This window comes from Sander vitreus, unplaced genomic scaffold (genome assembly GCF_031162955.1).
Source record: "Sander vitreus isolate 19-12246 unplaced genomic scaffold, sanVit1 ctg350_0, whole genome shotgun sequence".
Taxonomy (NCBI): Eukaryota; Metazoa; Chordata; class Actinopteri; order Perciformes; family Percidae; genus Sander; species Sander vitreus.
The window spans coordinates 42,357-64,254 of NW_027595487.1; the positions used below are offsets into that span (position 1 = coordinate 42,357).

Below are 21,898 nucleotides of genomic sequence, written 5' to 3' on the forward strand. Positions count from 1 at the left end.
ACATCATTAGGGAACCAGCCGTCCATACTGGATTGGGTGCTTTATTTTGGTAGTTTAAACGCAATTCTCTCTGATCATATCCATTTACATGTGGCGTAACCACAACGCAACTATGCATTTTTTCTTTTTACGGTCACTGATTTTCACACAGCAAAAAAAGAATGTATTATCCGCTACTGCCCTCTTGTGGACAAATCGTAATTAGCCGACACAACAGACTACAGTGGTTTTTGCCCTCCCCTTGAATCTGTACTTTTTATTTATAAGCTATATCCGGCTATAGCCTATATGTTGGTTAGTAATATCAAATATTTAAGCTTTATACAATATAACAGGTGATATAATATTATATTAACTAGGCCTATTTTGCGACCTGTACTAGCTAACAAAATGTGGTGTTGTAGCATTAAATTAAAATGTAAGAATGATATGAACTCTATGGAGCGGAAGAAGTAGTCTACCAAAATATAGGCCTATTAGTATGAATCTATGCTATATAGCCTATCTATATCAAGTTCTCATAGGTAAACATGTAAGGGTAAAGAATAGGCCTAATTTGAAATAGGCGTAATGGGCTAAGTAACGTTTTTGATTTAATTGGAAAAAATTACCTGAGGAAAAAAACTCAAATAGTTATACCAAATTTCCGGTCATTTTTACAAGTGGTAAATTCATAATTGGTCAGCTTCTGTTGCATTTGGACAGCGTTCACTGCTACATTCGTGCAATGTTATTGATTTGATTTTGGAGCAAGGCCATTAAAACCATTTAGGCTATTATAGAGATTGTATTCCTTATTTAAAAATAATTAGTTGTACCAGCAATTTTAGCTATGAGAATTATGTATAGCCCGAATAGGAGTCAGGAGGAAACCTTTACCATTGACAGAAGCAAGAAATGTGCGTTACAGTACGGTTTTTAAAATAATAACAGCAGTTTGCGTCATTACTTGTTTGAACCGTTTCCATGCTGTCAGCCCCTAAAAGCCGGACACTGGAAAGTCACTTCGTATGTCGTTATAGGCCTACCAGACCTTATTAATTATCACTAAATGAAAAAACCCTCTCTCAGAATCGGATAACGGTTGACATTTTTGATGTGTCTGACGGCCCATGAAGACAGCATCACACCCAAATTTTTCCCAACATCCGGGACTTTTGGAGCTAACCAGTGTGTGTGGAAGGTGGAAATTGGGTAAGGAGGGCAGTGGAGGGCGGTGGAGAGCGGTGGAAAGCGGTGGAAAGGCGGACTGATGACAGCTGTCAGTGTGGACAAAAACACTACCAATCTCTGAAGAGAAGCCGAATGGCTCTCTCCTAAACCTCCAGGAAAGAAGGGACACACCTTGGCAGTATCGCGGGTTATTTAAAGGTGTCGCGAAGGTAACATTATATTTTTGGGGTGGGAAATATGACGGGAGGATCAGTGCCAGTCTGCCCTGTCTGCCTCTCAGGATAGTTGAGGTTAGCCCTGCTGGCTATCCAAGCTAAAACTGGTCAGCTAGCCTAGCCTAGCCTTGGCTCCAAGAGATTGTCGGCGGTGCTGGGGGTCATTGCTATGGAAGGGACATGTCTTGATAGTTCTCGTCTTTGTAAGCGCTAGCTTCAGCTGAAGCGGAGGAGGAACCTAAAAGGGTAACTTTTAATGAGAATTTTGCAAGGACGAAATGCTAGTTAGCACTCCTAGTTAGCTTACCATTGAGCTGGCTAACCTTGGTCAACGTTAGTATAATTAGCTAGCTAACGCTAACAGGGCAGTACATTGGCGTAATTTTAGATTCAACCGAGTTAAGGTAACGTTAGTCACAATCTCTTTTCCATAATGGACATGGTATAGGGGCTGTAATGTTGGCTTTGTTACTGGTTGGAAAACTGTCCCAGTAGACGTTAATGTTTCAGTAAGTTAAGGTTAGCTGAAGTTGGTTGATTAACGCAACGTTAAACTAATAGTAACGTATAATGCTGTGTTCAATTAACCAAGGATTATCCATGGATTTGTTAGCCAGCGTTTCTGAGGTGGTCAGACTGCTAATTTTGAATCAACGTTATGGAGCCACAGGGTTCAGATCATCAAACGTCTTCAAGGAGTGCTCATGCCTCGCTTGGGTCCTCTGACTCAGCCGGCGGGTCCTAAACTAGGCGTTTTCCTCTGTCTTTACCAGCCAGCACAAGTTCTCTTTTGTCTTTGATCTGTTAACTTTGGTATTGTCTGGACCTCCATAATAAACATCATGTGGATGATGATGAATACTATACCAGCTAATGCAAGCCTTATCAGTAAACAATCATGGTTTTGAGATCAGTTTCAAATGTGTACCTTAATATTATTATTCTCTCTGTTGACCTCATTAGCTGTTGTTTATTGCAATGTTCTGTTCAAATGCTGATTTGTAAGGCTGCAGTGGTCCTGCATGTCACATTAAGGCTGGTTCATGTCAGCCACAACTGTTTGTTCAAAGACATTGTAAGTGCCATACATGAGTGGATTGTATGGGCTGTTTGTGAGATTAGAGTGCATAAAACCATATACAATTTAATGTAGTTAAACTGGAGAATGCACATGTCATATTATCTAACACTTGGCTTTGTTAACAGCCAGTTAAAATAAGCTTATTTTATCTCTACTTAATACCTGTAGGTATTTTCATACAGTGTATTTCCTGGCCTTACACATCATCGGTGGAGCTACAGTTGCATAGGCAACATGGGGACACAAGGCACTGGCAGAAAGCGTACCCCTCTAAAAGACCGGTTCTCAGCAGAGGATGATGCCTTGAGTAGTATTGCCAGGGAGGTAAGTTCAAACTCCATCACACATACACTCCTCCTACTTCTTTGCATTTTGGAGAAAACTGGAATGGATCTGTGCTATATTCATCCCTACATTGCTCCATTCATGCATTGCTTAATCAATGCTAATATGATTTCATCCAGCTCCAATTGTCTTGTTCATACTTATCCAGATAATGAGTTCAGAAGATTGATTTTTTTCCCCTCTCTGTCTTCAATGTTAATCAGCAGCCCCATCACATTTTAAAGTAAAGGGAACATGACTAGACATTGTCAGCACTCATATGAATGGCTGATGTTGCACTGTGGCTGAAATGGAGACAGTTTAAGCTAAAACCTATATGAAATGTATTGCCAAAGTTTACAAATGTTAATGTATATGTAGGCTATTTTCAGTTGCATCTATAGTTTATGACGTATTCATTATCATGACCTAAAACAAAAAAAATGCTTTGATCATCTTCCAAGTGTTATGCTTGTGAATTGTGCGATACCATACTAGAAAACATAAGTATGATTTATGAAATTGACTAAGAAAGACTCAAATGTACAGATTGGAGAAAACAATCTGGATGTATTCAATTTGGCCTCCGCAATTTGTGCCAGACATGATTGCATAATTTTTTGGTGTTCTTTTGAAAACCAAACTATTCATTACAACAGTGATATATTGAGACTACTAACAAAATGAACAGAAATATGTTAAATAGATTTTACAGGTGGAATAAAACTTAAGCAGTTCTGATGATAATCAAGTACACCATTGAACATAAGATAAGATTTTTTTTTAAGGACATGATGTTTTGACAACAGCTCTGGATAGATTTCTTGGATATTGGGATCAGATTAAAATGCAGAGTGTAACCTGGGAGATAATGTGTAATGTCTTAGGCTGGCTTACCAAGTTCTCCATTCAACACCCAGGTGTTTAGTCAACCTGTATCTATTACGCAATAAATTATGTTGAGTTGAAACATAGTGGTCAAAGTTATGTCAGCAAATGGGCCTCTGAAGCATACACTTAAATGTGGACTTTCAAGTTCTGCTGGATAATATGCATTGCGGCCCAAGAGAGTAGAGACAGCTGGTTTGGACAACAGAGATATTGACTTGACTTGTAGTCAACACAGGCAGAAGAGAGAAGCTGCCTAGCCTGTAGCGACATGCCTTGGGATTATTCCATTTTGTTCCACAGCAGGGCTGCCATTCCTTTGCCTTTTTTTCAGAGTGAGGTGGTTAACAACATTGAATGCAAAGATCAGTTTTCAAAGTTTAATGTTCATTTGTTTGGTACGCATAGGTATTAAAAAAAATAAATAAAAAAAAGCCACAGATTTTCTGTAAAGAATTCAGCTCAAGTCAAATGATTTCTTGCTTTTACAGGTAGAAATGTAACAGTGGATGAATCTGCTTTTCATAAATATTTGCCATGGCCCATTTTAAGAATGCTTCATCTATGCAGTGCCTCATTCTTGGGCACTAAGCACAAGGCTCCATTTGCTCTCTTTATAGTCATGCAGGCAGATCATAGAAACATGAGTCATCTGACCCTCCCAGTCAGGTCCTGAATCTGAATCTCTTTGTGGAGCAAAGCAGAGATTAGATCAACTGTGCAGGGGTCAGTGTCTAACTTGCACAACACCACCATCCCAAACAAATCTTAAGAACACTGCAGCTTCTGCCTCGTGTTGTCTGTGCCTGGTTAAGAAAAGTTACAGCCTGCCTCTGCTTGGCACCGATCACTGATTGAGAAGGACTGCAAATTTGAGCCTGCCCTGCACCAGTCCAGTTTTGAAGCCTCTTACATTACTAGGCAGTACGTCCTTTTGAATACCAGCAGCTTCCTTAGAAATTGGACAGTGGCTAAGTGTTGAAATTAGATGATCATCCCTCAGATTAGGATCTAAGGAAGCTAATCGTACTAAAACAAGGCAATCATTGACTTTCCTCAGTGTACAGAGGGTGTGTGCTATAGTTCATAGTTCATAACAGGTGCAATAGAAAGTGTTGCACTTTCTTTTTGCGGAGACGGTTCGGAGATTGCTGAGGCTGCAGAGAACAAAGCACATATTACAGCGTCTGTCAACAACTGATGGACAAGGACTGTCAGTTTGATCAGACTTCATCCTCTGATAATGCAAGCTTTTTAATGGTACTTGCATTGTACATTTAAAATGTTGTGTTTTTGTCGTATTAGAAGCAAGCAATTGATGATTTTCAAGAACTAGACTATTTTAATGTTGAAAGAGAGAACCAAAGGTTAACAGTTCAGTGCACCTAGAGTGACTGTACTATACTGGCCTATTTTTAAATCTGTGTTTAAACCAATCTACCAATTTGTAGGAGTTGATTTATATTTAGTTTGTACTTACTTTATGCTGTCTTGGCTTTGTGATGATTATAATTATGGGAATTGTTGAGTTGTCATGGCAATCAGTATATTTGTTGTTTAAACTGCTAGTGATTATTGCTAGATAGAATTCTGCATTTATATATTTTAGTGGGTGTTAAAGTATTCTGTTTACATATTAGCACCTTCCATTTAATATTATATATATATATAAAATATTATATACCTATTGTAAGCTTTTAGTTTCATTATTGATTAATGTGTTGATTACTTTTTTGATTGTGGTATTTGTCATCATTTCCCAGAGCCCAGACCTCTTGCTTATTTTTTCTGAACCAACAGTCCAAAACCCCAAATAGTCAATTTAAAATAACTTTTAAAACAAAAATGAGAAAAGTAATAAATCCCTACATTTCACTGGACCTACCCAAACTGTGGCATTAGATTAAATGTTATTTACCATACTCTCACACAGGTGATCTCATGGCGGATTGCTGGACTTTTATTGCCCAGAGTGCTGGAGGTGTGTTTAAAGGTGAACTTCTACTGCTCAGGTTACCCCCCAGCCCCATGATATGGCTGTCAGAGGGCTGGGGCCGGATGGGCCAGGCTATAGATAGGACAGAGACAGAGAGCTCAGCTGCGCTGCTGTGCAGAGCAAGTCATACTGTCAGACAGCTCAACAGGTGCAGAGCAAAGGGCCAGCTGTCGCTCTTGCTTTCTCATTCGCTAACAACTTTACTTCCTTTTTCACCTTGTACAGAGTTATATTGTATGACCATCAGTTAGACTCCAAAATCACAGAGCGCCCGTAGGAATTTCTTTACAGAAATGTCCCACATTGCATGTACGTTTGCAAAACGGCATTTAATCGCAAGTGTTCTTTGGTTTTGGTTTGGTTTTTATGCAGTTTTAGAAAGTAGTAGAACGTAGTAAACTTAAATACAGACAACAAGAATCACAAATTATTTGGTGATATTCCTTTGTTCACACTTTGTTAGTGATGATGATGACATTAAGAATTATCTCACTCATCTTCTGTACTTTGCTCAGACTATCATTCTGGGTCCTGGGTTTCACTCACTGCCTATCTTGGGAAGTTACATTAAGGTATCTTATCACTATAAAACAAGATGGTTATTATACTTGACTCAAACTATAGTCCGTCCAACTGGATACAAGTCACTTTCTCCTACTAGTGATATCGAACGAAGCTTTAGCCATAAGTGTCTATTTCTGTTTTTGTCAATAACTAGGCTTAACAATGTGCTTTTACACAACACAAGGTGTACAGGCAAAAAGATCCGAATTTGGGAGTTTGTTAAGCATTACTATACAACAGTGTTTGTTCACTCCAGGCTAGTATTGAAACAGGAATGGCCTATACCCACAGGCCTTCTATTCTGGCAGCGCAGATAAGAAATTGCTGGAATGCTGACAGTGTTTGTCTGCAGTGAGATACTGTACACACCACACGCTGTATGTATGGACTGTCTTTTAGTAAGAGATAAAGGGCTAGGCTCCATGAGCAAGTGTGCCATTCTTTGTTGGTGGGATGTTCAGTTTCAGAGCATGTACAGGATGTAATTGGTATTATGGACGTAATGGAAGGATAGTCTAGTCTACGTACATAGTCACCTGTGTGACTCCTCAGGGCCGTGTAGGAGCTCGCCTAAATTAGCTCCTTCTGCTGAGGTACTCTGTAAAATTAGCCCCTGTTCATATTCTGACTCAGTTGGGGGCAAATTTTGTGATGACTCGTCTCACTTTTCCCCCCAGAGGAGAGTTTATTGGTCTCAGTTTGGCTTTGACTTAGACTTGTTTGTGCTTCATGAGGTTCAGCAAAATCAGCTGCTCCATGTTTACCGACTAAGCAGAACCACACTATTGTGACTCACTTTTATTTCCTCTCGATTCTGTACTTATCTGTTAGCTTGTTTGTGCGCTACTGGCGTCTTTCCCCATGAGGTCTTTAAATCAGCCCTCCTGAAACTTATGGTTAGCACATGTTGTTGGTGATGAGGCATCCCAAGCACTCACTCTGGACAGGAGGACTACAGAGCTGTGACTCACGGGCGAAACTGGTCAGCAAGGCCACCCAGTACAGTATGAACTCTGTTGAGAGTTTATGCTGGACAGTGTCCACATTATAGCCTGACCGATAATGATATCGATATTTGAGAGAGTAAAAAAAAAAATCTCATAGTAATATATTCAGCCGATTATTAATATTTTGTTACGAGGATAAACAAACATTTTGACCCCCATGAACGTGTTTTATTAAAGACCAACATTTGTACTGAGTGGAATAATAAAACGTGTCAGTGCTCTTTGGTGGATGAACTATGTGACTGAGTAACTGTTTCTAAATTACCCATATCTTTGGCATTTCTGTTCTGCAGTTTCTTGTTATTTATCTGACATAATATACGGCGATACCTGTACAACTGCTTATATTGGTCAACCTGGCCGATGTATTGGTTGGGTGAACTGCATTATTTAGTGTGAGGTCAACACAGAGTCTCTGTGGGTGGTCTGTTGTAGGGCTGCACGATATGAGGAGAATATGCGATAATGCTGTGAACATAGCGATAATGATATTACTTGCGATAAATAAAGAGATATTAAAGTGTACTCAGTTCTGCATTTCTGCTGCTTTCAGTTTTCTGTTAAAATACAACAAATTGCTTGTTGAACTGAAGACAAATGAAAGGAAATCATTTCTAACCTACTTTTATTGAACACATTGAATTGAATATATAAGGCACCACTAAAAAAAGTGACTGTTTCTTTTTAAAGTGTTACTTCCTGCTGATATTTTCTTTCAACTAACACAAAAAAATCTCTGAGTGTCTATCGCGATATGTCGCAGCCTTTCGCGATATGTATATTGGGCCAGTTAATATTGCGATGACGATAAGAAAACGATATATTGTGCAGCCCTAGTTTCTTGTTTTGAATAATCAGTTGTTTTTAGAAAAGCCTTTTTAAAAGGCAGTTGTAACTATTCCACTCATGAGCTATTATCAGCAGAAAATGTATTAGACTCAACATCTAGACATAACTGTCTAAACTGTTTCTAAAACTTAGATGGTATGTCTGAGAAAACAAAGCAGTTTTGCATTTTTTTTCACATTTTAATTTGATTTGTTTAATATATCTGCACAATAAACTACAGTGTAGCAACGCTACCATGAAGTCAACTTCTTCATCAAAAGGTTTGTTAATCAGGTTCCAGCTAGTGAAAGGCCTTGACAACCACACTAATAAAAATCAACTCATTTTCCACTGTCTTTTTGTTTTAGGGGAAACTGATGAGTTAAGCACTCAAATACACCCATGCGATTCCCTTCCTTGTGTTTATTCCTTGCACTTGTTAGGGTGTGTCCTCAGGGAAAGGCACCTTTACGAGTTTCCAGTCATGGCTAACAAGTGTGTTCATGTTGTGTCTCACAGGCGGAGGCGAGGCTCGCAGCAAAGAGGGCAGCTCGGGCGGAGGCCAGGGATATTCGAATGAGGGAACTTGAACGGCAGCAGAAAGAGGTATATAACACAAAATGTAACTGACTGGCAAAGGTGCACTGTGACCATTATTCAACCCATCAAGCGAGCTAGTGCCCCATAACTGCTGCTATCAGCACAGATTAACTGTAGATCGAACATGGGAATTGGACAGATTTTTGTATTTGTTGGTTTAAACATGGACAGTTACTACATTAACTGACTGAGTGTTTGCAAGCTGCTCATCTTCCTCCATAGCCACTGATGCAGAGGAGCTGTTTGGCTTCATGCCTTAGGCATTTTCAGATTAATCTGACAGGTCTTACACAACAAACCTAATATACCCACAGAAAGCAAAATGAAAGTGCTGCATGTCCACAGATGTAACCAAAAGTTCTATTCCTGAAGTGAATGTCACCCAGTTTTTACGTTTCAGCAGTTTTTAAGTGAAGTATGATTGTATGTTTTTCCTGGCACTTCCTCCCTCCATCCAGCGTTCTTACCAGTCATCTAGCAGCAGTAGCAACAGAAAATGGGGACAGATCCACCAGTGGATGGTAGGCGAGCGCAAGAGAGTGTTGTAGCCTCTCACTCCACTAACAGCCTGTTGTGTGGGATTGAACCCCAGTCAAGCCTGACCATTTAGCTACACTTGACTCACAGACTACACTGTACCTCACTGTTGAAATATGCCTCAGCAGTGTGTTTGCTTTGGAGACACCGTAATCTGTGGCTGTGTGTATTCATAGAGCAAGCATTGGCCTTTGACTTTATTTAGGGTTGGTGAGACTGCATGCAAGGAGTTGGTTTGGACGTTTAGTTTAGTTACTCCTCCAGCTTCCAGCTACGTCAGAAAGGACGGATGCTTTTGCATTCACTTGTGTCTCTGTGTGTTGCTGGTGTATCGACACAGTAAAGAGAAGCAGAGATTTTCATTGTGTGCCGCTATGTTGCCTTTTTAAAGTGCTCATATTATGCTTTTTGGCTTTTTTTCCCCTTTCCTTTATTGTGTTTTATATCTTTTTTGTGCACGTTATAGGTTTACAAAGTGAAAAAGCCCAAAGACTACCCCAAAGGGACTTACCGTCTCCAACAGAAAACACTGTTCACAAACTGCTCCAAACAGCTCTATTATAGTCCAGTTCTGACTGGCTAGCAGTCCTTACCTAGCTACTGTGCATGTGCGACTCCCAACAAAGATGGAACAGAAGTGAGATGTCTCACTCTGTAGCTAAAACAGAGAGCTCAACACACAGGGTGAAAAGAGGAGCTGCAGCAATGTGCAGAACAACAAAAAAATTGTTTTTTGAAAATGAAACCATGTAAACCTATCCTGATATAACCTCTAAAGACAATTATGAACCTGAAAATGAGCATAATATGAGCACTTTAAAAGAACAGATGAGACAGAAATGTGCAATATATTAGCTGTTTTTGTATATTATTAATCTTGATATGTTGTGCTTAAAGAGGATAATATTTGCAAATGTTTATGACATCTATCTGGTTATAAACATGCTGACAAAAGTTGTTTTGCATGGTTTGGGCTTTGCATTAGCAACTGTTGAGCGTTGCAGTGACCTTACTCACCCCTGGGATTGAGCCTCTCTACTTTCACTCTATAATCTTTTCCAACTTTCCTTCCTTACTCCAGGCTGACTCAGAAAAAGCCAGAGGCTCTAGTAGTAGTATATCCAGCAGCCGTCATCGCCGGGTCTGTATCTCCCCCACACACTTCCTCTTTGTCTGCCTGTATTTCCTTTCTACTTTCTCCTTTAATCCTGCAGTTAATCTCTCATCACCCATGTTCCTCTCTGTCTGCTTTTCTGCTGTGACTCCATGTTTCCACATCAACAGGGGCTGGATGATGATGTCATGTCAGTCCGCAGCTACAGGGTGCGTAAAACAAAATAAATCCCTGCCGGTTTTATTAGGATCATGCTCTCATAGGGGCACATAGATGTGTGAAAGCCATTGTTCGTGTTGGGAAAGCAAATGAATGCATTTGGGTTAAATACCTTTTTTTGTAATTTGGTTGTGTTCATAGTTTGCAAGGTAAAGATTTCTTCTAATGTTTGCTTTTGTCTGTTTTTTATTTTGAAGTCTACCTCATCATCAGCAATACGTGACTTGGGGTCTAAGAGTCGATCCAGTTCCCGTAGAAAAGATGCATTGGTGTGTGTGTGTGTGTGCGTGTGCATGTGTGTGCGAGCATAATATGTATTTGTGTGGAGTTTTGGCAACTGATTGAAAACTGTACCTGGATTCTTAGCATGTAACCAGAGTTCAGGTCTGCTTAACTTTATTGTGCTCAGCAGATCAGAAGCAACCAACAGTTTTCGGATATTTACAATTTTCCTGGTGTTTCCACTTTCCTTCAGTCTCATCTACTCCTGCTCCAGTTATTCCCTTTTCATATCAGAGATTCACATAATGACAGATTAGGTTATATCTGGAAGGAGATATAGCATTTAGGGGAATGTTGGAGACATCGGTTTCACTTTCTTTTTCACATTGCATTTCGCCCTGTGTTATTCTTGAATGTGTTGCTGTGCGATTCTGATGGACTGACACACTTTGAGAAATTTCAGCCTTTTAAAGTGCTGGACATTTGTACCTTGACAAGATGTTTAGTGCAGTAATCACCTAGAATCAGTCCAAATATACCATCAACCCAGAGAAACTCAAAGCTGTTTTCTACAGGATTACGTAGGGAGCGTCTGCGTTTGTAGCAAAAAAAACAAACATATGTTGACTACTCAAAGCCACCATTGGAGCCCAGATAGCTTAGTTGGTAGAGCGGGCCCATATAGAGGTTTACTCCTTGATGCAGCGGGCCCGGGTTCGACTCCGACCTGCGGCCCTTTGGTGCATGTCATTCCCTCCTCTCTTTCCCCTTTCGTTTCTTCAGCTGTCCTGTCAATAAAGGCCTAAAAATGCCCAAAAAATAATCTTTAAAAAAAACCAAACAAAGCCACCATAATGAGCTAAGAGCCACTGACACATGTTTTTGTTCCTTCACTGTGGCCTTGGAAGGGTTTAGAAAAACGAATGGTTTGCTTGATCCATTGTGTTGGATTACTTGTTGCCTGTTGAACAACTAAACTAGTGTTAGTGGGACACATGAATTGTGTGCTGCCAGTGCACGCCTAACAGCAACCTAACAGCTTCTCAGAGGTTTGATCTTCTGCTGATCGTAATTCTTGTGACTCCTGTTCCCTCTTCAGTCTGACGGCCTCTCCACTAGCTCCACCCTCAAGACTTCCCGCTCCACTGTATGTATCTTATGTGATGAACACCTGTTTTTCACTGCTTCTACGCTTTTGCCTCTCGTCCTTTTTATCTCATGTTTGCTTTTCTTTACTTAAATATTTTTTTTGTCGGGGGGCGGGGGCTGAACAGAGTTCTGTGTACAATGACCTGCATGGCCATAAAAGGGCTTCATCCAGCTCCGCGAAGAAGGATCTGCTGGTCAGTGTACTCTTTTTAATGTTGTTTAGAGTGTCTCTTCTGCAGCCTCAAGCATGAAGGCAGTGTAGTTAAAAGATATTGGCTTGCGGTGGTCATTTACTTTAGATTGACTTTACCCCCTGATAAGATTGACTATTTATTGCCTTGTGAAGTGTCACACTCATGTTGACCAAGCCATGTTGAATGTGTCTAAAATTAGACATTAGTCTGACACTTGAGGATGAAAGTTGTTGTCTGTTTGAGGTCACATTATGTTACCACTCTTCTAGACTGGACTTTACCACGATCAAAGGAACTACACCAGCCTAATGAAGACCAAACCAATGCCTCCTCCCTCCACATCCACCTATCAGCCTCGGGTTGGTCCCCCAGACAGTGCTGTCCAACTTTCAACCCTTTTTATACACAGGCTGAGGCAGTATATTCCTATCTGCATGGTCTAGTTTATTGGACATTTATATCCCTAACAAACTTGTTCTATAACTACAATAAGAGATATTGTTGATGCCATAAACGCATCCAAGCAAAGATAGAAGCCAAAGCTTGACTTTTAGATTGAGATCTCTCTTTCTACTGTAAAACCGTTTTTATGATCATTTGAATTTATGTAAAGGACTTGCTGACAGACAAAAGTGGACAGGTACAGTGTCACCTCACATCACTTCTCCTCTCACCCTAAATGTTAAAGGGTCAGCAAAATGGTCATCCTGTTTCTACTTTCTGCAGCTCTTTAGTCTCTGTCCACCTCACATTCCCGCTACAGCTTTCCTCTGTCCTCTAAACTGACATTTCCCTTGCTCCCCTCCTCTCTAACAGGCCACCACTTCCTCGTCCTCCACCACTGGCACAGGGCTGCCTCGCAGCTACAGCATGGTCAGTTTCTGTCCATGCTCTGCATGCCTCTAGTTACCTTAGGAAGTAGACATTCCATCTCTCTTGTGGCCACATACATCTGATAGGATCCTGCTTATATTTAGCTCCAGGACTCTGAGGCACGTGGTGGCTGGAGATTTATGCTTCAGTTAGATAAGACAGAAGTTTGTGTGAAGCCAAGACTTTTGTTGTAGAGCACTGAAACAAATGTCCTACTTGATGTTGGAAATACAGAGTATTTCTGTTAATTGCATGGCCCAGAGAAAGTGAGTCTACTCAACCTACTTAGCTAGTGTGTCAAAGATTCATGCTCCCTCTTTTGTTTTGCTAAGCCGTGTGTTGTTTCCCACGTGTGCCCTCAGGCCTCTATTTGTGACGACACCAGTCTTTACGGCTCGGGGAGCAGTTCGAGAGCTGTAAGTCTTCTGAATGTTTGTCAAACAGCGTTTGAGCAATGTCACCACCACGGCAGCTAACTGTTGTGCCTCTGGCCTGACGTCTGTCGTCATGTTGATCCCCTGTCCTCCTCCCATCCGCAGCCTTCTGAATATAGCTGGTACTCCTCCGTAGCCAGCTCCACCCGCAGTAGCCCTGTGGTGAGAACCTTAAAACCACCGCCACCCTGCATGATGTCAGCTAACACCACAGCAGATGACCACTATTAACAAGTTTCCCCTCTCAGCACCAGGCCTCCCTCCTAGGGAAAATGTTGATCACCCTTACCAAACTGGCTACAGCTTGCTTTAGGGAACAGCCTAGTTGATTGACATCAGAGTGTGTGAATTTGTGGCCGGGTTGGCTCAGTGGGTAGAGCAGGCGCACATATACTGAGAGGTTTATGCCTCGACGCGGAGGTCTAGGGGTCGAATCCGACCTTTCTCCCCTTTCTCACCAAGCTGTCCTATCAAATAAAGGCGTAAAAGTCCAAAAAATCCCCCCCAAAAAGTGTGTGTGTGAATTAAGGATTTCTTAATATCAGGCTAAGATGTTATAGCAAGGTTGTCTTATCTTACTTAGCTCCAGTTGGTGTATTTGACAAAATTGTCCTAATTGCATGAATTAGCATTACTTATAGTGTCACAGTCATTGGAGTAATCCAATAATCTGTTTAATACAGAGACTGCTACTGCTGTTTGAGTAAGAAGTGTGCGTGTCTCAGATAAAGCCTTGGGCATGCAGCCATCCTACTTTACTTTGGCTCCTCATCTTGTGTCGTGTGTGTGTGTGTGTGTGTGTGCGTATTCCTCTCAGTCTTCTTCAGATGATGACACTGTCAGCAGCGTGTCCCAGGAACGCCTCGGCAGAGGCCGCAGAGACAGTGTGGTGAGCTGTAGGGACCGGGCTGTACAAAATCTAGACTGATGCTGTTTTATCACAGTAGTTGATGATCTAATAATCAAAGCTTTTGAACTTTTTTTTTTTTTTTTTATTGTATTGTGCTGTGTAAGAGCGTCAGCTTAATACATTTTAAATGTCTTCACCTTGAACAGTGATCTCCTCTGTCATTGCTTTCCTTCTGTCCCTTTTTTACTTGTCCCTCTGTTATTCTTTATTTCTCTGCGTCTATCTCCCTGTCTTCTTCATCCTGTGTGTGTTGTAAGCAGTCGTCTGACTTCTCGGACATTAGTGAGACGGCTGCTGATTATTTCAGCCGCACCAGCCGAAGAGGCAGCATTGTGTCTGACCTCGATGATTTGAGCATTCCAGATCTGGACGCTGTAAGTGACTGAGCTAAGTTCACAACAGTGGGCTGAAAAGTGCATTGCAACCCCAATGCATGATTTAAAAATAACATTTTGGTTTTCAAAACTTTTCCCACAGCGTGTTTTTTATTGACTATTAATAAGTAAAGTGGTATAAATTCAGCTGAAGTGGATGTGACTGCAGTGTGCAGCAGCATGGACTTAGAAAATGTTCTTTAATGTAGTGCTGTGACTCACTCAGTGTTTTATTTGCTTTCACTTGTTTGGTGGTCAAATCTTTATGATCTGTGAACATGCAGCACTTATCCCAGACTCATATTAACTCCTGGACTAACTCCCTGATTTGCAGATGAGGAAACGGCTCCAAGCATGACAACCCAGGATGGGTGTTCTCAAAATAGTCTTTATCTCTTTTTATAATATGTCTTCTCTTTCTTTTAGCTGGATGAAAAATGTGACAAGCAGTATACAGACTTTAGTCGGGTGAGTGCACCATTATTTAGCAATTGACTTTATTCATTCAAACTCTTCAGCGAGCACCAAGTAGGCAATGCAGTAGTCGGTGAGTTTAATCTCACACTTAGAGTAGCTATTAGGCAGCTACCATGTAACCACAACACACCCGCAAGGAAGCATCATCTGGCTTTTATACAAACGGCATGTGGAGATGGGGAGCAAGTTTGTCAAGTTTATAAAATACACTTGATGATGACAAATCCTTCCTGGGGAGGTTTTGAATTGGGCGGGATCACTTACGAGCCCTGCTTGCTGTGCTCAGATGATGGTGTTGTATATGTCGGAATTGTGTTCTTTTGTTTTTATGTGTTTCTGACTGGAGTTTTGTGGTACTTTTGTGTTCTCAGCCATCTTCCCGATGTGCCACCCCAGGCCTGTCAGCAGCCACGTTGGCATCGCTGGGGGGCACCTCATCACGAAGGGGCAGCACAGACACGGGTAGCATCTATGACCCTGACACCAGTCTGAGTGAACTTAGGGTAAGGTGTACAAATCACAGTGTCACCCTTCTATACATGTGACTGAATAAACTGCAGAAAAAAGCTAGAAGAATTGTATGTGTTTTAGCTTCAGATGTTCATCATCACATTATCGTAGAGCTTAAATGCTAATCTACATGTTCTGTGTCTGAGCAGTTTATGTATACATCTGTTCCTTCTGCATATGAACCTCCTACAGCATTTCCTCTGTTGTGCCTTCCCTGCTGTTCTAAGTGTCTGCTTTCTTTATGGATGTGACATGTTTTCTTTTGAAGCTGTTACTTATATTTCGGTGCGCTGGTCATGTGTATGCCAGCTGGATTGTTTTTAGAATGGCAGCACGGGTGCTTTGTTATCTCTCCTTGGTACTCCCTCTGATGCCCCAGTTCACCCCAACCATTCCTTCCGTCTGCTCTACAGGATATCTATGAACTTAAGGACCAGATTCAGGATGTAGAAGGGCGGTACATGCAAGGGCTTAAAGAGCTAAAGGTAGAGGGGCTTGAGCTCACAGCATGCCTTCTCTTGTTCTCTGGGGAGCAGTATGGCATCACTAACCCCTCTGCCTCCCCACTCATACCCCTCTGCACCCCCTCCTGTAGCTCCTAACACCACAGCCATGTATTTGCGTGTGCTCCCAGTGTGAATTGCGTAATGAATCCTTCTTTTTGCATGATCTTCCCTCACTTCCTGTTTTTAACCAACTCACTGGTTGTGGCCTGAAATGAAGACACTCCCACTATTGAGCTGGGTTCAAAGTTTAAAGAAGAAGAGTCAAAATGCTCCACCTGCTGACAGATAACAGTCATGCTTTCAATTTTAAAGCTCTTCTTCCAGCCAGCCTACATTGCCACAGTGTTGGATGGCCTTCTGGCTGACTTCTGACACTTTCAGCGGCTTCACGTTCTCTTAGAAAGGACACTGAATGTTTTATTGATAATAAGAGTAGTTTACTAACAAACCTGACTCCTGGATTGTTCTTGTTAGAGTTTGATATAGCTGATGCACTATAGCTAGATCACTGTCCTTCTAGTTTTCTGGTTGTTCACTTGTAGTTCTGTCTTTCAGATCCCCTTTTCACACAATTTCCTTGTTTCACTCCTGATTCAACACATTCTATTTATTGCGTGGTCAATGTCACCACTTGCATCACAAACATTAGTCCCGAATGACCTGTTAAAAATGGAAAACTACCACAAAAGGTGGAGTGCCTTTACTTAATCATACATTTAGAAATAAGAATAGACGTGTGTAGTATGTTTGGCCAATGTGTGTTGAATTCTTTTTATACCAGAGAGCCCACCGGGTGCATGTAGGTGAGCTGTGCTTGGAACCAGTTTACTCTGTTTGTTAACATGCTCCCACCCTTATCAGGAGTCCCTTGCAGAGGTGGAGGAGAAGTACAAGAAAGCCATGGTATCGAACGCACAGCTGGACAACGATAAAGGCAACCTCATCTATCAAGTGGACACACTAAAGGACGTCATCGAGGAGATGGAGGAACAAAGGGCTGAGATGAGGAGGGAGCTGGAAGACAAGTCAAAGGTGAAATATCTGTTGGTCAAAGTTACATAATATTTATATTGAAGGGTTGTGGCTGAACTATTCTGTCTGTGGTTTCAGGAACTAGAAAGACAAAAGCACACGTGTACAGTCCTGCAGCATAAACAAGAAGAACTGAAAGAGGGAATCCGCCAGAGAGATGAGCTTATAGAGGTAAGGCTGCCCTTGCATTAGAAAAACAAACCGTTTCTGCCAGCGTGACCCCCTCAGACTGCTATTCTGTCAACACCTTGAAAGGTGTTCGAGCCTCTGTGCAGGCTGCAGAGGAGGCTCTGTTCTGCAGGAACTTGATAAGGATTGATTGGCACTGGCCTGCCTCTAGGTCCTCTCTGTCCCTTCATTCATTCCTTTCTCAGCATTATCTCCTCAAATGAGTGTCTTCTCACCTTGTTTCACCTGTTCCTATCTCTTATTTTGTATCTGTATGTGTTCATGTGCATTTTCACTTCTTTTGTCTTTGTTCCATTCAATTTGTTCCTATTCTGTTCTTATCCTGTACTGTGTCGTCTTGTTACTGCTCAACGCCGCTCCAGGAGAGCCAGCGAATGCAGACTAAGTTAGATGCCCTCACCAGAGAGGTGTTTGACCTGCAGGAAACGATAAACTGGAAGGACAAAAAGATTGGGGTAGGAGGTCCCACAGGGGTGCTCTGACAGAACATGAGAGGCCATAGATGGTTGTGCTTTTCAGCCTTTAGACATACAGTAATGTCCATCCACCTTTTTGGCCTCTCGTGCTGTCTCTGCATGATGGAGACCCTTAGGCATTAGCACATACCTGGACCCATCCACATTCACAGTTTGGAATTTTGCATGTCGAGATAACAGGGTTTTCGGTTTGGATCCCGTGACCTCAGCTAACAATGCAAGTTCACTGACACTGTGATAAAGCCTGCAGTGGGCAGCCTGTGAAATTAACATAGTTTTATTTAGGATTGTCATGTAAACTAATGTGATCCATATATTCTGGCATGACATGCATGTTCCACTCGTGGATTACTTAATGTGTTAGTTTCTTAGTGATGAAAGCATCATACTTATATGTAGTTTTCACAAAGTGCTAAGTCAAAAAGATCTACCTCCTTACAGACTGTCTGTATCTTTAGTCCCTGTGCTCTACCACACCTCTTTCTCATCTGTGTATTGTTTGTTTTCTATGTCCTTGTTGTTGGCTTGATGTGCACAGTGCATGTTTGTGCATGTAAGATGTCTTGCTATAGCATGTGGCGTTGCATGTCTGTCCAGAGTCAATCCAACTTCTCCTCTGCCTCTTCTTTTCTCTCTTGTCCTTTTCTCGTCTGCGTGGCCAGGCCCTAGAGAGGCAGAAAGAGTACTTTGATTGCATTAGGAATGAGAGGGACGAGCTCAGAGATGAGCTTGCTGACATCAAGGGGAAGGCCCAAGCAGAAGAGGTAGGTCTTCTGAAAGTCCCAGCAGAAAAAACAAGATCAGAGGAATGAGTTGCTGACACAAAAGTACTTTTTTTTTTTTTATACTTTTCCTTTCGGTTGGAACTAAGCCAGTTAATGCTATCAAACCTGTTCTTGTGTTGTACTTTGTACTTCTACCTCTTTGTTTTTCTTTCCATTTTATTTTCTTGACAACTTTATCACTATTTGGTACGTGGTAATCCGTACTTGACCGTGACTACAGTGTACTATATGAAATTACTGGTGGATTTGTTGTTTATAGAGGGTATGCGCATAATGTCACTATGCGCTGTACGTACTGTAGATGTCACCACGGTAACTTCCCACAGTGCTAAAAGCACAATAGTCAGCATCTGCTGTGCGTTCTCATGTGTGTCAAAGAGCTGTCCAAATGGTTTCCTAAAAGTTGTATAATTGAATTCTAAACAAAGTTTAAAAAAAAATAAATAAATAAGGTTTTCAAAAATGAGTCTTGTAATATAATAAAAGTATTCTTACAAAGTTATTTATTTATATCAGGGACCCTAATATTTAGCTTCATTTTTTTTTAGAGTTGCACCAATATGGAATTGCAGTGCCAATAACTTTTTTTTTTTTTTTTTAGCCAATACCGATACGATAACCGAAAATATTACTTGTTTGTAATTAGGCTCAGCCATTCCTTACAGTTAGCGATGGTTTTTAGCTCATTTATAACGATTTACTAACAAGCACTGTATGGCTGTGCAGAGCACACCGGCTGTGGGTTAAGAGGGAACAGGGAGTTGACTGTGAGCAGCGTGAGTAAGTCCCATTTCTGCAAGATCATGTTCTGCTTGGTCAACACATAACATAAATTGCTCATGCGGTCTTCCTTTTCTGGCGGTTTCTCTAGTATTTTACTAGACTCGAGTAAAACATGAACTCAAGCCTGTTTCAATCTCTCGTGTGTGTGTGTGTGTGTGTGTGTGTGTGTGCGCGCGCGCCATCCCCGCCCTCATGCAAACAGTGACTGGCACAGGGAGAGGAGAAACCTCCACCCAGAACCGTCTGGGCTGCAGCCGTGCTCCACATTATCGGACATAATTATTGACTGAAATTCAATTATTGGAACAATAATTGAATTTTCTTGCTTATCAGCCACCGATATATATATATCCTGCATCTCTACATTTTAACCTCCACAGACTGCTGACTGTTCAATACATCGTACAGATCATTGTCATTTACAATGGCGTTTTCCGTCCATTTCTAGCGGCCAACTGTTGGTCTGCGTGGTCACTCATTGGTGGTGAGGGGTGTGGTATATAAAAAGGTGACATCAGTGCATACCCTCTATACTTGCCAACAGAGCGAGTGGAGCCAGTCCTCAGTAATGTGTGTTCTCTCACCACAGAAACATGGGTTGGTCATCATCCCAGACGGCACACCAAACGGAGATGTCGACCATGAGCCTCTGTCCTCAGGGATCACTGTGGTCTCCCAGGAGGCCGCCCAGGTGCTGGAGTCTGCAGGAGAAGGCCCGCTGGGTGAGTCAGGATATTACTTCGGTCCACATGGATGCTAAATAAACTGATCCGATGAGCACCAAAGCTGTAATAAGAAAAACAACTGTCACATTTCAGTGTATTTTAGCACGCCAACCTGCTGAACACATTCACGTTTGTCCAGTCAGCATCTTCTGCGTGTTTCCGGTAAATTGCATCAGCTTAATGTATTTTCCATCTGTTTTGTAGATGTCAGGCTACGGAAGTTGGCAGAGGAGAAAGATGAACTGTTGGCTCAGATCAGGAAGCTGAAGAATCAGCTGGAGGAGGAGAGACAGAAACACTCAAAGATGGACAGTGCATACACAGACGGGGAGAGGATGGAGAACGGTACAGACCTACACGTTATTGAGATGCAGAGTAAGTTGACCTTATGATCATGTTTCGGCACACAGATCTTATGAACACTTTTTGGTATTTTCAAACTCACTGGTTTCCGTTTGTTTTTTTTCTCTGTAGGAGATGCCAACAGACAGATTAGTGAATACAAATTCAAGCTTTCTAAAGCAGAACAGGAAATAGGTACAATGGAACAAAATGTAAGTTAAAAAGAAATGTCTTGTCAAACTAAATAGTAGTGCACACATTCAATTATAGAAACATGATATATAAAAAAGTTGTATGTTTTAGGGCTCTAAGTCACCAAATAGTTCTCTTTTGTGTCCGTTTTCCAGATTAACAGACTTGAAGGACAAGTGTCCAGGTACAAGGCATCAGCCGATAACTCGGAGAAAGTAGAAGACGAACTTAAAGCAGAGAAACGGAAACTTCAAAGAGAGGTACAGACGCAGACTTGCATTTTATAATGTGAAACAGGAAATGAAGAAGGCTGAATGTAACTTCTCCCCTCTGTTCCCCCACCCACACACACAGCTTCGCACAGCTCTAGATAAGATCGAGGAAATGGAGATGACCAACAACCACCTAGTAAAGCGCCTTGAGAAGATGAAGGCCAACAGGAACGCCCTTCTGTCACAGCAGTGAGGCAAGGCAGCGTCACCACAGAAGCCCTTAAACTCGCACCTCAGACCTCTGACTGCCATATTGCGTCTGGAGCACATTTCCAATTTCTAGCTGTAACACTTTAAGATTTGTAGCTAACCAAAAACACTTACAAAAACGTGTAGCACAGGCAGCAAACTGAATTGTGTCCTTTTTTCTTTTTTTTTTTAAACGGAAGCGTTGTCGGGCAAGCCGCCAGTGTTTTTGGGAGGAATGACTCAGAAACTTAACTAATAAAACTATAAAGTTGCTGGGAGATACATCTGAGGACATTTCTCGAGTCACTACTTACTTCTTCTGAGCTTTGTACTACATCATGTTATCCACGAGATTTTTTCTCTCTGGCTCGGTGCTCTGCTGTTCTTCGTTTTGTTTTGTTTTTGATAAGTTGCATGAATGAGTATAATGATGCTTTTAAACTATTCAACCCTCACGGCTGCTCCGGCCCCGCACCTTTCCAGCTTCCCCTCACACAGTGAAGTGCCTTTTCACACTAGGAGACTGGGGGGGTCCGCACCGCTCAATGAAAACAATAATCATTTTTAACAAGGTACAGAATGATTTATTTAAAAAGGTGCAGTCAATATTTGAAAATATGTAGAACCAACTGTGTCTGCTGCGGTTTCATTGAAAATTTTCAAATATTTAAAAGATTTCTTGAAAATAAATGTGTAATTTACAGAACTGTGTAAACAA

General features: G+C 41.5%; 1 protein-coding gene across 20 annotated transcripts; it reads left to right on the forward strand.

Annotated features, from left to right (window-relative positions):
• Positions 1 to 1,176: 1,176 nt before the first annotated feature.
• Positions 1,177 to 21,898, forward strand: lrrfip2 (leucine rich repeat (in FLII) interacting protein 2). 20 transcript variants are annotated; one of them, XM_078244999.1, is made up of 26 exons: positions 1,182 to 1,382; positions 2,638 to 2,793; positions 8,596 to 8,682; positions 9,135 to 9,197; positions 10,295 to 10,354; positions 10,498 to 10,536; positions 10,744 to 10,815; positions 11,868 to 11,915; positions 12,043 to 12,111; positions 12,381 to 12,470; positions 12,928 to 12,984; positions 13,347 to 13,400; positions 13,524 to 13,580; positions 14,236 to 14,307; positions 14,589 to 14,702; positions 15,129 to 15,170; positions 15,551 to 15,682; positions 16,103 to 16,174; positions 17,057 to 17,227; positions 17,306 to 17,398; positions 18,555 to 18,656; positions 20,050 to 20,182; positions 20,390 to 20,560; positions 20,660 to 20,739; positions 20,875 to 20,979; positions 21,074 to 21,458. In XM_078244999.1, the coding sequence occupies exons 2-26, from the start codon at positions 2,704 to 2,706 to the stop codon at positions 21,182 to 21,184; spliced, it is 2,184 nt and encodes a 727-aa protein (XP_078101125.1). In that variant the 5' UTR covers positions 1,182 to 1,382; positions 2,638 to 2,703; the 3' UTR covers positions 21,185 to 21,458. The 20 variants fall into 20 exon arrangements, with proteins under 20 accessions (XP_078101123.1, XP_078101113.1, XP_078101115.1 ...); XM_078245001.1 differs by lacking the exon at positions 10,744 to 10,815 and having other exon boundaries at positions 1,183 to 1,382; XM_078245000.1 differs by lacking the exon at positions 9,135 to 9,197 and having other exon boundaries at positions 1,183 to 1,382.